This window comes from Candoia aspera, chromosome 9 (genome assembly GCF_035149785.1).
Source record: "Candoia aspera isolate rCanAsp1 chromosome 9, rCanAsp1.hap2, whole genome shotgun sequence".
Taxonomy (NCBI): Eukaryota; Metazoa; Chordata; class Lepidosauria; order Squamata; family Boidae; genus Candoia; species Candoia aspera.
In genome coordinates this window covers 12946482-12962631 of record NC_086161.1, presented here as the reverse complement: position 1 = coordinate 12962631, position 16150 = coordinate 12946482, and the positions used below count along the sequence as shown (strand labels likewise).

The window sequence follows — 16150 nt, the reverse complement described above, 5'->3', positions numbered from 1 at the left end:
CAGTGGGAAGAGTGGAAGCCGCCCAGAGTCGTTATGTGTGAGATGGACGGCAGAGAAATTTGATAAATAAATAAGCAAACCTGTGAATAGTGACAGGGAGCCTGAACTGGAGTGTGAGAAGATTCCTCCATGGGCTGATTACATGATCTGAATGTGTTTTATAGCTCAAGGCCTGTCTCCCTGTTCTAGAAAGGTGGTTGTCAAATTACTGTGAGGTGGAGAGGGAGAGCTTGCAAAGAGGACCTAGTTTCCATGGCAACCTGGCTCAGCTACTAATTTCTCAAATCTAAAATTAAAAGGCTCTTTCTCCCTACCCACCTACCCCTTTTATACTTCAAGTGGGTAATTTGCAGTAATGACAGGGGTGGGGGAGAATGGGCCATCAGCTCCCTGGGAATTGGTGGCCCAGGAAACTTCCAAGTCCTAAATGCAGGCTTCACTGTACAATTCCTCCATTTAGAAAAGGGTTACATGCCACCCGCTTCCTAGAAAAGGAACGAAAATCGAGAGCAGTGGCTGCTGGTCCCCCGCTCCAAGGAAGAATCTCTCTTCCTGGCCCACCAACCACATTTGGTTCCCAAGAGATTGTGACACTGCAACCCAGCCCACGACGTTCAAGAGGTCCCCAGACCCCAGGCTAGCCCATAAGATATGAATGGGAACCCTTTTAAGGGCCCCATAAGGGATCCGGCAAGTGGGGCCACACCCCACCTTTGGGGAGGGCTGGGGTTTTTCATTTTTTTTTAAATAATTGCTTTAATGGGGCAACTATGTTCTTTGAAACGTAACCGTTTCTTCTAGAATTTACACTGCAGCTTTTGTGCGTTGTAACAGAGTCCAATTGATTGTGGTGGGATATAAATGCAATGAATTAAAGTGACATATTTCAGCAATCATGGTCCAAAGGGGTTTGGAGGGCAAAGGGTGGAGGGGCTTTGGGGCCTTGTGCAGTCTGGGGTTACAGAGTGTTTTCTCCACTTCCCATAACAGGAAAAGAACACATAGTAAGTGCCAATTCAGTTGTAGCGTTAGTTGGTACACCAGCTGGAACAGGACAAGGCTCCCTGTAATTAAATGCATGGGTAACAGCTCCTTTCTCTGGAGCATTTAATTTAGACTCCCAGACATGTTTTGTTTTGTTTTTTCTGCTGCATAGCTAGTGCAGCTGATGGAAGTGGGTATAATGCTTTAGGGATGAATCAGTGATGAAGCTTAGGTTTAATGCACTCTGAACTTTCTGAACTCTGCAGTGGTAACACGGGGAACATCCCTAGCAGTTGGAGGTAATGGGAATGAAGTTCCCTTGAGAGCATCACATCCCTAGCTGTCCACTGGGGATTTCTTCCACTCCTATTTCCAGCTGGTGGGTAGCTTTTCAGTCAGACTGATACCACAACTAGGACTGTGCAAGTCACAGCTTCATTTTCTTGATCCATACTTTCATAACTATGATTTGTCGAACAACCCACAAACGGCTGGGTTTGTACAACTTATGAATCCATAAACGATGGACAGAAAGCCCCTCGTGGCTGGATTTGCAAAGATGCTAAGTCAGAACTAAGCAAACAAAATTATGGCTTATGGTAATGGGGGAATTGAGGCATTGTTGGATCAAGGTCTCCCTTGATTGTGCACCAATGCAGAAAGATGCAGGGCATTGCTGCACGATGCTGCAGGTGCAAAATGCATGGTGGCTGTGATTGCACATGGGAATGTTTAAACTAATACCATGTTGAAATCTGTCTTTCCATTTCTTGGGATTTTCCTTTCCCTGTAGAAAAGGTGTGGTTTTCCACCTTCTTCCCAGGGTGCTCGAGATTTATTTATTTATTAAAACCTCGTCTTGGTAGCGTTTTGAGCTTAGTTGGAAGTGGTAGGAGATGCTTCTACTGTAGTTTCCTGGGCCTGAGTTCTCCCCAGTGCTCTTGGTTGAGTGAATGTAAAGTACGATGAACTCCCAGCTGATTGAAGCAGCTGTCAAGATATAATCCTGTCTTAATTCTTCTCCCTAACAAATGACAGGCAGTTTGTGGTGTGTTTCGGCGTGCATGCATGCAGAAGCATGAGCTTTGTAATGCTGCAATTGAGCGTTCTTTTTTCCCACAATCAACATAATTCTAGAGGATGTCAGCGGAATGAATGGAGATGATGAATTAGAGTGAATGAGTTCTTGTGTAATGAAGATCTTTGTCCATGTGGAGGAACAATTAAGCTTCCACTCTTTCAATGGATGCCTGGCTGTATATTCTTCTCATGAATGCCAACCGGAGGAAGATGAGAGAGGAGGGACAGTGATTGCCTTGATTGAGATGAAGTTTGTGCTTTGGATTTGATTTCTTAGCATCACCTGGATGAAATTGCCTGGCATTCCTGTAGTTTGGATGCAAACATTCTCTCTTATGTAGGATGAAGCTTGCAAATGAACCCCACACAGGATGTTTTCAGCTATCCAAAGGTGACTCTTGGCAAAGTGATCAGTCACACCTTGAAAGGCCTTTCCTTGTGGCCTGCACACAGATTGTAGGCTTATTTATTTATTACATAAAAGTTGTATTAAAGCAAATAATAGTAATAACAACAATAAGAGGAGCACAGCAAGCCTGAACAAAAATTTAACTAGTTAAATATATTCTTCAAAATAGAAAAAGTATTTATTAAAAGCTAATATGTTTCAGAGGCTTCAGGTACGTAACAGGATTGTCCTGACTAATGCAGATAAAGTCTTCTTCAGGTTAAGTATGAATCTTAGTGACTTCATGGACATGTCCCTTAATTTAGTATAACAGTTGTTGTTTATTCGTTTAGTCGCTTCTGACTCTTCGTGACTTCATGGACCAGCCCACGCCAGAGCTTCCTGTTGGTCGTCAACACCCCCAGCTCCCCCAGGGACGAGTCCATCACCTCTAGAATATCATCCATCCACCTTGCCCTTGGTCGGCCCCTCTTCCTTTGGCCTTCCACTTTTCCTAGCATCAGCATCTTCTCCCGTCTTCTCATTACGTGGCCAAAGTATTTCAGTTTTGCCTTTAATATAATTCCCTCAAGTGAGCAGTCTGGCTTTATTTCCTGGAGTATGGACTGGTTTGATCTTCTTGCAGTCCAAGGCATTCTCAGAATTTTCCTCCAACACCACAGTCCAAAAGCATCTATCTTCCTTCTCTCAGCCTTCCTTATGGTCCAGCTCTCGCAGCCATATGTTACTACGGGGAACACCATTGCTTTAACAATGAGGACCTTTGTTGTCAGTGTGATGTCTCTGCTCTTGACTATTTTGAGATTTGTCATTGCTCTTCTCCCAAGGATGAAGCGTCTTCTGATTTCCTGACTGCAGTCAGCACCTGGAGTAATCTTCACACCTAGAAATACAAAGTCTTTCACTGCTTCTACATTCTCCCTCTTTTTGCCAGTTATCAATCAAGCTGGTTGCCATAATCTTGGTTTTTTTGAGGTTTAGCTGCAAGCCAGCTTTTGCACTTTCTTCTTTCACCTTCATCATAAGGCTCCTCAGTTCCTCTTCACTTTCAGCCATCAAAGTGGTATCATCTGCATATCTGAGATTCTTAATGTTTCTTCCAGCGATTTTAACTCCAGCCTTGGATTCCTCAAGCCCAGCATGTCACATGATGTGTTCTGCGTACAAGTTGAATAGGTAGGGTGAGAGTATACAGCCCTGCCACACTCCTTTCCCAATCTTAAACCAGTCCGTTGTTCCATGGTCTGTTCTTACTGTTGCTACTTGGTCGTTATACAGATTCTTCAGGAGGCATACAAGATGACTTGGTATCCCCATACCACTAAGAACTTGCCACAATTTGTTATGGTCCACATAGTCAAAGGCTTTAGAATAATCAATAAAACAGAAATAGATGTTTTTCTGAAACTCCCTGGCTTTTTCCATTATCCATCGGATATTGGCAATTTGGTCCCTAGTTCCTCTGCCTTTTCTAAACCCAGCTTGTACCTCTGGCAATTCTCGCTCCATGAATTGCTGAAGTCTACCTTGCAGGATCTTGAGCATTACCTTACTGGCATGTGAAATGAGTGCCACTGTTTGATAGTTTGAACATTCTTTAGTGTTTCTCTTTTTTGGTATGGGGATATAAGTTGATTTTTTCCAATCTGACGGCCATTCTTGTGTTTTCCAAATTTGCTGGCATATAGCATGCATTACCTTGACAGCATCATCTTGCAAGATTTTGAACAGTTCAGCTGGGATGCCGTCATGTCCTGCTGCCTTGTTATTAGCAATGCTTCTTAAGGCCCACTCAACCTCACTCTTCAGGATGTCTGGCTCTAGCTCACTGACCACACTGTCAAAGCTATCCCCAATATTGTTATCCTTCCTATACAGGTCTTCTGTATATTCTTGCCACCTTTTCTTGATCTCTTCTTCTTCTGTTAGGTCCTTGCCATCTTTGTTTTTGATCAGACCCATTTTTGCCTGGAATTTACCTCCAATGTTTCTAATTTTCTGGAAGAGGTCTCTTGTCCTTCCTATTCTATTGTCTTCTTCCACTTCTGCGCATTGCTTGTTTAAAAATAATTCCTTATCTCTTCTGGCTAACCTCTGGAATTTTGCATTTAATTGGGCATATCTCCCCCTATCACTGTTGCCTTTTGCTTTCCTTCTTTCTTGGGCTACTTCTAGTGTCTCAGCAGACAGCCATTTTGCCTTCTTGGGTTTCTCTTTCTTTGGGATGTATTTTGTTGCCGCCTCTTGAACAATGTTGCGGACTTCTGTCCATAGTTCTTCCGGGACCCTATCTACTAAGTCCAGTCCCTTAAATCTATTCTTCACCTCCACTGCATATTCCTTAGGAATATTAGTGAGCTCATATCTAGCTGATCTGTGGGCCTTTCCTAATCTCTTTAGTCTGATCCTAAATTGTGCAATAAGAAGTTCGTGATCGGAACTACAGTCAGCTCTAGGTGTCCTAACAGCCAGGAACCATGCTGAGACAAGGAATAGGTCTCTAGTGCTACATTAGACAGAAAATCCTAACAAACTGAAGAAGCGTGGGAAAAACCCAGACAGATAAACCCCAAAAGCTAAGGCGGGTCTGATCTGTGTCTCTTTGAATGGCTGCTTAACTCCTCAGTACTACGCATGCGATTTCCCCCCTGGATAGGGGCCCCCTCCTGCTCACCATCAGTACTCATGACATCAGGACTTGTTTTTACCAACTGTATAGATGTCCGCCACCTTTGGCTGCAAAGGATGTAGTCAATCTGATTTCGGTGTTGCCCATCTGGTGAAGTCCATGTATAAAGCCGTCTCTTAGGTTGTTGGAAGAGAGTGTTTGTTATGCAGAGTGAGTTGTCTTGGCAAAATTCTATCAGCCTATGTCCTGCTTTGTTTTGTTCTCCCAGGCCATACTTCTCATTTGACTGCCCACCTTAGCATTCCAGTCTCCTGTGATGAAAATAACGTCTCTTTTAGGCGTGTTGTCCAGTAGGTGCTGCAGATCCTCATAGAACTGCTCTACTTCAGCTTCTTCAGCATCTGTGGTTGGGGCGTATATTTGGATCACTGTGATGTTAGATGGCTTGCCCTGAATTCTAACTGAGATCATTCTATCGTTTTTTGGATTGTGTCCAAGCACTGCTTTAGCCACTTTACTATTAATTATGAAGGCTACTCCATTTCTTCTGTGGTCCTCTTGTCCACAGTAGTAGATCTGGTGGTCATTTGATGTGAAGGGGCCCATTCCAGTCCATTTCAGTTCACTGACGCCCAAAATGTCTATCTTTAATCTTGACATCTCACCAATAACCACATCCAATTTGCCCTGGCTCATAGATCTGACATTCCAGGTTCCAGTGGTGTGTTGATCCTTAGAACATTGGATTCGCCGTTCACCACGAGCACCATCGGCCGCTAGCCGTCCTTTCGGCTTTGAGCTAGCTGCGTCGTCATGTCTGGGGCTAGTTGAACTCATCCTCTGTTCCTCCCCAGTAGCATTTTGACCATCTTCCGACCTGGGGGTCTCATCTTCCGATGGTATACCGACATATCTCTGGTTGTACTGATCCATTTAGTTTTCACGGCAAGAATACTGGGGTGGGTTGCCATTACCTTCCCCAGGGATCGCATTTAGTCTGACCTCTCTGTCATGACCTTCCTGTCTTGGGTGGCCCTTCACGGTTTAGCTCATGGCATCATTGAGGTGCTCAAGCTCCAGCACCACAACAAGGTAACGATCCTTTGCTGAAGTATAAGAGTATAACAGTATAAACATCATTTGCCACTTCCTTCTTCTGGAATGCTTTTTCAATTTCCCTGTGTAGCTTACAGCCCTGGGATTTTTAGTGGGCTCCCACCTAAAAACTAACCAGATCCAATCTGCTTAGCTTTTTGAAATTAGCCAAGGTTGGCATGTATGGTAAATAGTTGCAATAGTAAATAGTAGATGCAGAAACAGTGCTGGGATCTGGATCCATCATGGGCTTTGTTTCCTGTTGGTATCACTGTGACATTAAGAATATCTGGTGGGAAGAGATGGGCGGTGACAAATTTGGTGAATAAATAAATAAATATAAATACTGAGCAAGCATAGGACCAGTCTGGTGGTGATGTTGCCTGTTAAATGTTAACCTCTCCTACAAAGTCAAGCATTTACAGAATGAAGTAAATTGGAATAGTTGTGTTGGAGTGCTCTTGGAAAGGAAAATAAGGGATAAGGAAAAAGTTTATTTCTAGGTGCAGACAATCTTGAAGTGCCCAGGATGAGAAGTTGATTAACAGTTTTCCTTGATTTTAATTCGGTAGCTGAAGAAACAGCATAGTTGAAGCCATGGAAACACCATGAAGACCATGGATTGATTTACCAGTAGGCAGAGCGTGTGGTGTCTTTCTGGTCTTTCCAAGGCCAGCATCATAAGTCTTCCTAAGTCTTCAAACCCACTGGAAATCTCTTGCTCTAGAAGAGGTCCCCAACTTTGACTCTCCCTCCCTTCATTGTTTCTTTCTGTTTACCTCCCTTCTTGGTCCTTGAGCAATAGCACCAACATTAAGGAGAAAGAATATCAACCCGAACCTCCATTTGCCTGCCTTCTGGGCAGGAGGAGAGAGCACTCTAACAGGAGGTGGCAGAGATATTGGCAGGAAAGGGAACCGTTAGGAGCAAAAATTGGTTCTTTCACTTTCCCAACAATGCGTCCTAAGCCCAGTCATTACAGCACCTCCTTTGCTGGAGCCACAGCGAAAATGAGCTCTCTCAGAATGTTCCCACTCAGTTATCTAAGCTTAATAGCTTGCATTTCATGGTTTTGCACTCTCTCCCTTTGAGATGCTAATGTGTATTACTTCATTAACTTCAAAATGTGTTTTAAGCTGATTTTCCAGCAAGCAGCATCCCTCTTAGTCATTCTGCTGAGTGGGACCCAGGACATCTGCCCTAAAATTCTACCCTAAATGTGCCACTCTTCCCTTATAAATGGGCCCCAGCACCCACTCAGGAAGATGTCAGCATTCTGGCATTCATGCTGCTGCACAAAAATGAGCAGTGGGGCTTCCAGTGCCCTTCTAACAAGCCCCTCATACGTTCCCATTATCCTCTTCCCTTCCCACATTGATTAATTTAGTTAACAGGCTCTTGAATATCTTGTTAAGGCTCATCCAGCTGGAGGCAAGGGCAGTTCCTGCCTTGAAATACAGAGAATGGGATCCAGGCCTTGCTCTTTTGTAATCACTGGCTCGCTCCACTGCCAGGTGCTTCCCTGGTATTAGTGCCTCTCAAGTTGCAAGACTACCATATGCTAACAGCCAGTCTGTGTGTGCCCGCCAGGCAAGGAAAATAGCGCCTTGGTGGCTTACAAATCCGGGCATTGTTTGTCACCCATGAGAAGAAGCTTGCCCATGGGTATCCCACCTCCCATCCACTCCCATTTGCATTCTAATAACTGGACTGTTTCCCACTTCCTTTTCCCTTCTCCAGACTGTGGACCACTGTTGAATGTCAGTATTCCACATCCTGGAGATTGGCACTTCCCTGTTCCAGCAGATGGCACAAAGGAGCCAGCCATTTGCCCTCCACCCCAGTTAATGAACAAACTTCTATCTAATTGAATTTAATCCCACCAATTGGCCCAGCCATGCTGTGTAATTATTTAATTCCACAGTTCTAAACAAAGTTGGAGAGAAAAGAACTGTATCTGTTCTGGAGTGAAAGGCTAAATGGTTTCTGGAACCAGCACAGGTCATTTCCATGGTAGGAAGGACAGAACTGTCATATGTGGGGGAAAAGAAGTCTCAATCAAAGCGAATATTTGTAGCTCAGGGTTGAACTGTGGAGTCCTTGGTGCTCTCTGAGCCTTGTTGTTTTCCTGCAGACATTTCATTGCCAGACTAGGCAACATCTTCAGTGCAAAGAGGGAGTGGCTTGCCCTGCTTGTGTTGTGGGGGGATGTTGTTCTCTCCTTGGGAGTTCCTTTACATTTACATACCATTCAAAAGAGACAATAGAAAAGCCAAAAGACCAGAACACCTCCTCACCAGCAATCAACACCCACATATGCAAAGATTAACACCAGGATTAATACCAGATGAACCATCAAACAGCACAATACACCCTAATCAAGGAACTATTAACTCAGGCAATCAACCAAGCAGCAAACAACAGCCCAGTCAAAGAACTCCCAAGGAGAGAACAACACCCACACCAACACAAGCAGGGCAAGCCACTCCCTCTTTGCACTGAAGATGTTGCCTAGTCTGGCAATGAAACGTCTGCAGGAAAACAACAAGGCTCAGAGAGCACCGAGGACTCCACCAAAAAGAAGTCTTTCTGAAATGCAGCAAATGTTGTATTCTAAGTGTACAACGTTGCATTTCATTCATTTTGTATATACATGTCTCAGTTCCATTGCTATGCCAGGCTTCTCTGTGTAGCATAAAATGTTAACATATATTTACACAATTTAAAATACAAATATATAAAACAATCAACATAAAAGGAAGCCTATCAACCCGACAAGGCAATAGCCAGGATTATTATGAGATGCCAAATGTGAAGACAAATGAACCAATGTTTTCAGCATGACCACAACCGAAGTGAAGTTGCTTCTTGACTGAGTTACACATATTTGTCTACAGTATGTATAAATATTTGCTATGTATACATTTTGATGTAATGAAGCATTTATAAAGGTTTGTTATACTAAAAATGCAGTCTATAAATGGATGGCTGACTGAAGCCAATTTTTGTTGCTTTTTCAACATCCAATTCCCAGAGAAAGAATTACCCAGGCCAGTATTTCAGCTTCATTTCCCTCTCCCTCCAACTCAGAAACATGCCCATTCATTCAAAATTCTCTCCATGTTCTTATTAAGTTGAAACACCAACAAATCTAGCCTTTGTTTCCTGACCTTAGAGCCCTGGTGAGATCTCATTCAGGAATGGGGAGAGATGCCCAGCTGTCTGGAAGCCACCTCCAAACCATTGCCTTCATGCATTTGTAGACTTCATGGGGCACTTAGTTCCTGAAGACTAAATAGAATTTTCTAATAGAATCCACTAAAAGGCAGCAGTGAAAAGCAGAACAGGGGCTGGGTTGGGAGCAGAAAATCTGTCTCCACAAGTGGGCGAGCAGAATCTGTGCCCTACCATTTCCTCTACATAATGTTATTTCTGCCATCAGTTGCAGCCACCCTTTTCCTTCAAGTTTCCCTGCAATCGTTGTTCTCTCCCACGCAGACTTCTGCAGCTGCTTGGCTGGAGAACATTTGTTTTCAAGCTGGGGGTGGATGAAGGAAGGAAGGAGGAGGAGGCAGCCCATATTTTCTACCTGTGCTTATCTCCATTGGAATTTGAACGTTGCTTCTGCAGAGAAAGCAGGTCAAACATCCATGAGGAAGACCTGACCACAGACTCCCCAACATCCACTCCATGGACAGCAAAAACCAAAGAACCTAAATTGTTGGTTTTATTGGCACGTTAATGGTCCATCTCCCTGTAATGGTGGCATCGGTCCCAGATTTCTAAGTCTGCATCAGGAAAAGTTATGTTCCTGTACTTCCAGGCCAAGACACATTGGAATTGCAAGGAACACCATCTTTTTCACCCCAAGGAAATAAGATCACCTGCTCTCCAAGCATTTCTGAGCTCTGATGATGATAATAACATACTGTGTGCATTTCATACCACTTATGTTCAAGATTGCTACCCCAGACATTATTCGTAATTAAGTCCCACTGCAGCAGCTCTGTTGAGGTAGGTCAAAAAGTGCAGGAAAATACAGGGAAGGCAAAGGGGTTGTTAACTTGGTTGAGCCCAGCTTGCAAGATCTACTGAAAAAAGATTTCAGCTGGGGAAATTTGTTTTTGCTGGAGTTGTTAAAGGGAAAGGGTTCAATACCCCATCTCCCACTGGCAACTACCTGATCATTATCAGCCCCTCCCAATAGCTGACATTTGCATTTTTTAAAATTGCATTTGCAAAACACATTTAATGTTGTGTCTACATGACCCTTGGGATGACCCCCTCCTCCAGTCCATCACCATCCTAAGTTACCTGCCTTGCATAACTTTTGAATCCTATGTCATAGGAACTCATGAATCTGCCTTACGATCAGTGCCAGCTCCAGACAGTTTACTGTGTATACTGAAGGACATATTGCCTGCCACCAACTCAATGCATTTGTAGATCCACCTGAATCTTTCATAGGCAGCATCCTCCACGACACTGATGGGTAGAAGGCTAGTTTGGGTGACAGAGAGGAATGGCTAAGGGTGGTTATCACAGCCTATTCCTCTCCTTACAGCTTCTGTCACTGAATGCAATGGCCTCACTCCTGTCTAATGCTACAGCCAGCCCGGTGTAATCTATCAGATGGTTAGCCATCTAGTTCAGTATGGTCTATACTGACTGACATGGTTGTCTAGCACTTCCAGTGCAGTCCTTTTATCCTTCCCTGAGACCTTTAGTATGCAAAGCATATGCTTCACTTGGAGTTCCTTTCAAGGTTCAGAGCTATACCTCAGTTGTAGAAAGCTATCATAGATCAGATCAGTCCACAGGCATATGCAATTTAGCATTATCTTCAGCTCTTCAGGATCTCAGAACAAAATCTTTGCTAGCCCTCTCTGGATATGCAGAGGAGTTATATATGCTATGCTTGGGGTGATACATCCCTTGCAGTCAGGTTCATGTTTAGTTTTTGCTTTAGTGACAGACAAGTGGGATGTAAATCTAATAGATTAAAGAATCGATAAAAAGTTGATATAGTGGCCGGAAATCATCTTTTTTAATGGGTTGCTTCCTGGCAGGAGACATGTATGCAGAAACAATTGTTGTCCACCAGGGACAGCAACCCTCCAGATGCTACTGACTTAAAACTTCAAAACTTCAACAGCCAACATAGCCATTGGGGAGAAATGCTGGGAGCTGTAGCTCCCCATCACTGTTGTAAACCATAATTGAATGGGATGATCTGTGGGTTCCACCACTTTATTATTTTGTCAGGCTCACCTGCCATGAAGTTACTGCTACACGCATTTCTCCCCAATGGCTATGTTGGCTGTTGAAGTTTTGAAGTTTTAAGTCTTGCTAGCTGCTATGCCAAGGCAAGAGCAAACCCATGTCAGCTTCGCAGACAGAGAGGATTGAAGCACATTCCTTCACAAGGCATTGGAACCAAGGATGAGCTGATAAGACACCTGGACTCTAAGGTCTAAGGAACTGGGAGGGGGAAGATCAGGAGTGAGAATGGGCTGGTTTCTGAGACAGTGGGGAGAGGCATGTCAGAGGGAATGATTTAATTTGAATGCTTTGGCGCCAAAACATTACTCAGAGCTTTGCAGCTGTCCTGTGTAATCAGATGTTAATAAATGAATTATTTAAGCTTCCTAATGGACTGTCTGGAGAATTTCTAAAGTTAAGATCCTGGTACTGGGGCCATGACATATTTTTCACCTTTCAGCCTGCTGGATTTATGAATTTGCCACCCTTTTACCCTTGCCTAAGGGCACCAGTCTTTCTATCCTGTGAGGTGGTGATTTACCTAACTTCATGCAGATCCACTGTGCCTTGTTTCGGGGCAGAATTATTAGATGTCTTTATCTCATTCATTCATATGTTCTTCTCTCATCCACACAGGGTTGCTGCTCTTCAGCACAGTAAGGCTTTGGCTATGACCACACCACCCTTGCCTCCCAGCAGTCAGGACAGCCTCCTAGAAAACAGTCCTGGGACAGTCTGTCTTCTGTGCGTGTCCTCCATTCAAGGATATCATCATGGGAAGTGTCAGCAGCCTCATCTCTGGGCACAGCTTCCACAGCAAGCATTGTCGGGCATCTCAGTACAAGCTGCGTAAGTCATCACAGCTGAAGAAGCTGAACAGGTACTCTGATGGTCTGCTGAAGTTCGGCTTCTCTCAAGAAGCTGCCCACAACAAGTCCAGCTCCAAGGGCAATAAGAACGAGGACTTCTTTTACATCAAAGTGAACCAGAAGGCCCACCGAACAGACTACGCGCCACTCTCTGGTGGTGAGCTGGAAGGTCAGGCTGGGACAAGCAGCGTGGACTATGGCACCCCAACACCCCCCAAACTGAAGCCAGGCTCCAACCAGCTGGAACTAGTGAGTTGGGTTAAATGTGGTCATTGTAGTTCGGGGGTAGGAAATCTGTAGCCTCAGACTTACATAGGATTCCTGGGTCCCCTTTCTGCACACCTCAGAGCCCTCGTTAATCAGGATGGCTGAAAATTGAAAACCCAGTTTCCAGCTATTTTGAGTTGAGACCCATATGGAAACTGTATGACCTAAAATGGCCATATCAGCATAAAAAAGGAAAAAGAAAGAAAGACCACCCAGTTTTTGCAGTCCTTACTCTCCAAAATATGTTAAAGGGCAGCCTCTTTTGGTCTGTTGGATAAGACAATGAATTAATGTGGTATACCCTCAGATTTATCCTACGGGTCAGTCAGTCATTCAGCACAACACAAGCTGACTATTGAATTAACCAATTTTCTTGATTCACACAATACACTGAATCTTAAACTGACCAGATGGGCTGGATTCACACACAGTATTCTAAGAAATTTTTTAAAAAAACCTTTTAAAGTCACCTGGCTCAGTGTGTTGTGTGAACACAACTGCTTTATTTGAGAAGCATACAAACCGGACTAGAGATGTAAAGGGCTCGGGGAAAAAAATGCAAAAATATAAGGAAGAAAAAATTAAAAAAGAATAAAAAAGAAAAGAGGAACCCCTCCCCATCCTCATGCAATCAGAATCAAACCCGGCCTGTTTTAACACAACGTGGGAAGCCAGTGGAGAAAGGAACTCCCATGACAGTAGATGTAAAGGAAAATCTGACCTGCATTAACAAATTTTTCCTTCTCCCCAGGCTACAGAGAAGAGTGTGGCCAGGCCTACTGCTTTCAAACCAGTGCTCCCTCGCTCAAACACGGTCCTCCACTCTTCTCCTGATCACGGCAATGCTGCCCAGCAGCATCCATCCCAAGACAAAGCCAAGGATCTGGAGAGCAAGCCCACTCTTTGTTCTGGAGGACTCTCAGACTCAGGGAGGAACTCAATGTCCAGCCTGCCCACTCACAGTACAGCCAGCAGCTACCAGCTGGACCCCCTTATCACTCCTGTTGGCCCCATCAGCCGATTTGGAGGCTCTGCTCACAATATCACCCAGTGCGCCATCCTGCAGGACAGTAACATGATGAGCCTGAAAGCTCTGTCATTCTCTGATGGGGGCACGAAGATCCTCAACCCAGGCAAATCTTCGACTCATCCCCATATGACTGAGAATAGTGTCTGTGTTCGGTCGCCCATCTCCACTGAGGAGTCAGCCATTCAGGAGCTGGAGCAGAAGCTGATGGAGCGGGAAGGTGAGCTCCAGGAGCTCCAGTGCAGCTTTGAAGAGAAAGAGATCACCTCCTGCCAAAGCTATGAAGAAAAGCAAAGGCGTTGCCGGGAGGAGATGGAAGGGTTGAAGCAGAAATGCAACAGCAAACTGAAGCAGACATCACAGAAGAACCAGCGGGCACAACAGCTGTTGCAGCTGCAGGTGTTCCAGCTGCAGCAGGAGAAGAAGCAGCTCCGGGAGGAGCTGTCAAACCTGATGAAGGAGCAGGACCTTCTGGAGAACAAGCTGAGGACCTACGAGAAAGAGAAGACCACCTTTGCTCCTGCACTAGAGGAAACGCAATGGGAGGTAAGACTCTTCTCCACCTTAGTAAAGGAGAAACTTGTTCCAGTCTTCTGTACTGTTTAATCAAAATTAATACCTGTCTTAATGTTTTTAGTAGGCAACCAGGACATATGATGGTGATGCTAGATGGAATTTCCAAAGCAGGGATAACACAGCCTGGGCATTGCCATATGTTCCCTGCAATTGTATTTTAGATAAAAGTGAAACAAATAGGTTCCCTTTGGATGAGTTTGTCCAGGATGAGCAATCTATGTTTGTCGATCTAATTTTAGAGACCTTCTCAAGCAATTATTGTGTTCTACCAGCTGCCTGCAGAGAGAGAAAAGGGCCTTGTGGCCCTGCCTACTACTCGCTTCACCTTCATAGCTGATCCGTGAAGAGGTGCAGTCTTTGACCTGAAATAAAGACACTCCATGCTCAGCACCATCCATTTTCCTGTGTGTTGCAGTCTGAAGTGCAATACAGTCTAGACCTCTGGCAGGTGGATTTCTTGATGTGGTCCTGATTCTAGCTGTTATGTGTTCCTACAGGTTTGTCAGAAATCTGGTGAAATATCTCTCCTGAAACAGCAACTGAAAGAATCACAGACAGAGTTCAACAGCAAGACCAACGAGGTCCTCAATCTGAAGGCTCAGCTGAAGGACATCCGGGCCAAGATGGAACTGCTGGAGATGAAAATTCAGGATTTGGAGGATTCATTGCATGCCAAGGCCATGGAACTGGAGGTATGTGAGAATGAACTCCAGCGCAAGAAGAATGAGTCAGAGCTACTAAGGGAGAAGGTGAACTTGCTGGAACAGGAGATTGCAGAGTTGAGAACTGAATTGACCATCCTCAGGGAGGAGATGAAGTGTGGTGTGGCTTCCATGGGCCTTGAGGAAAGCATGGTGGAAGATGCCCAAGCCCTGTGGAGGGAAGTAGAGAAGCTAAAAAAAGAGCTGCAGGAGGAGCAAGACAGCAACAAGCAGATGACAGCCAATTTTCAGCAGGAACGGCAAACCTGGAAGGAGGAGAAAGAGAAAGTGATCCAGTACCAGAAGCAGCTGCAGCAAAGCTACCTTCACATGTATAAAAGAAACCAAAACCTGGAGAAGATGCTCCAGCAGCTGGCTGCTGGGGAGGATGGTAAAGAGCCCTTAGATCTTGATCTTCATGGAACTGATGTCCCTTATGAGGACATTATTGCCACCGAAATCTGAAGGGGTTAAGGTTAAGGTTTTCCTGCCCACTGCAGAAAGGCCTCACTTTCAACCTGGGGTTGTGTATAGTTTAAAAGAGCTCTTTTGATTGAGGTCCTTGTCTGGCCAAAACAAGTCACCAGCCATTGTCCATGCATTTCCCCCCAACTTCTTAAGCCAGATGCATCTTATTGCAGCTGTAGGCCATCATGTTGATAAAGGGGAAGGGAAGAATTCCCAACTGACTTTTTCTGTCATGGTCTGATTCAGCACAGGAGCAGCTTTGGTAGAAAATACAAGAACCTCTGCGCCAGATAAAATAGGTGGTTCCCTTCTTATTCTTAGCCTGGCTCAGATACATTTTGCCAAGGGCTACTAGAAAGGGAAAAGCTTGGTGCCATAATATTCCCTGCAGCCATAAGTCATGTGAGATAACTGCTTATGCTCTAAGATCCTCTTAATTGCCCTCTGAGAGGACTCTGGGGAAAAGTGTACCCATCAAACTTCTAGTTAAGGAAGAGTTACTTGCACATCCAGTAAGAGTTTGTCATCGTGGTCCTCAAGGATAACCTGTCCTTCCATCTTTACAGAACGTGGTGTGTTCTTATGGAATATTTAGGCAGCAGATGGAACAGAAAGTAGCATTGTTCCATTATTTGTCTGTGAAGGAGCTACCTCCTTCAGAAATGATGGGCTAATATTCTAGAGTCCTGGAAGCCATAATTTGTCAGTCAGCCACTGGATCTTCCTCATCCTTTGCCCTTCATTTAGCATTTGCCTCCTTTCTGAGCAAGCTGAAGTTGGGAG

At 44.6% G+C, this 16150-nt stretch overlaps 1 protein-coding gene across 1 annotated transcript; it reads left to right on the top strand.

Moving 5' to 3' along the window:
* The first annotated feature begins 12232 nt into the window (after positions 1 to 12232).
* Positions 12233 to 15658, top strand: LZTS1 (leucine zipper tumor suppressor 1). The gene is made up of 3 exons (XM_063311123.1): positions 12233 to 12577; positions 13347 to 14168; positions 14696 to 15658. The coding sequence occupies exons 1-3, from the start codon at positions 12233 to 12235 to the stop codon at positions 15362 to 15364; spliced, it is 1836 nt and encodes a 611-aa protein (XP_063167193.1). The 3' UTR covers positions 15365 to 15658.
* The last annotated feature ends 492 nt before the right edge of the window (positions 15659 to 16150 follow it).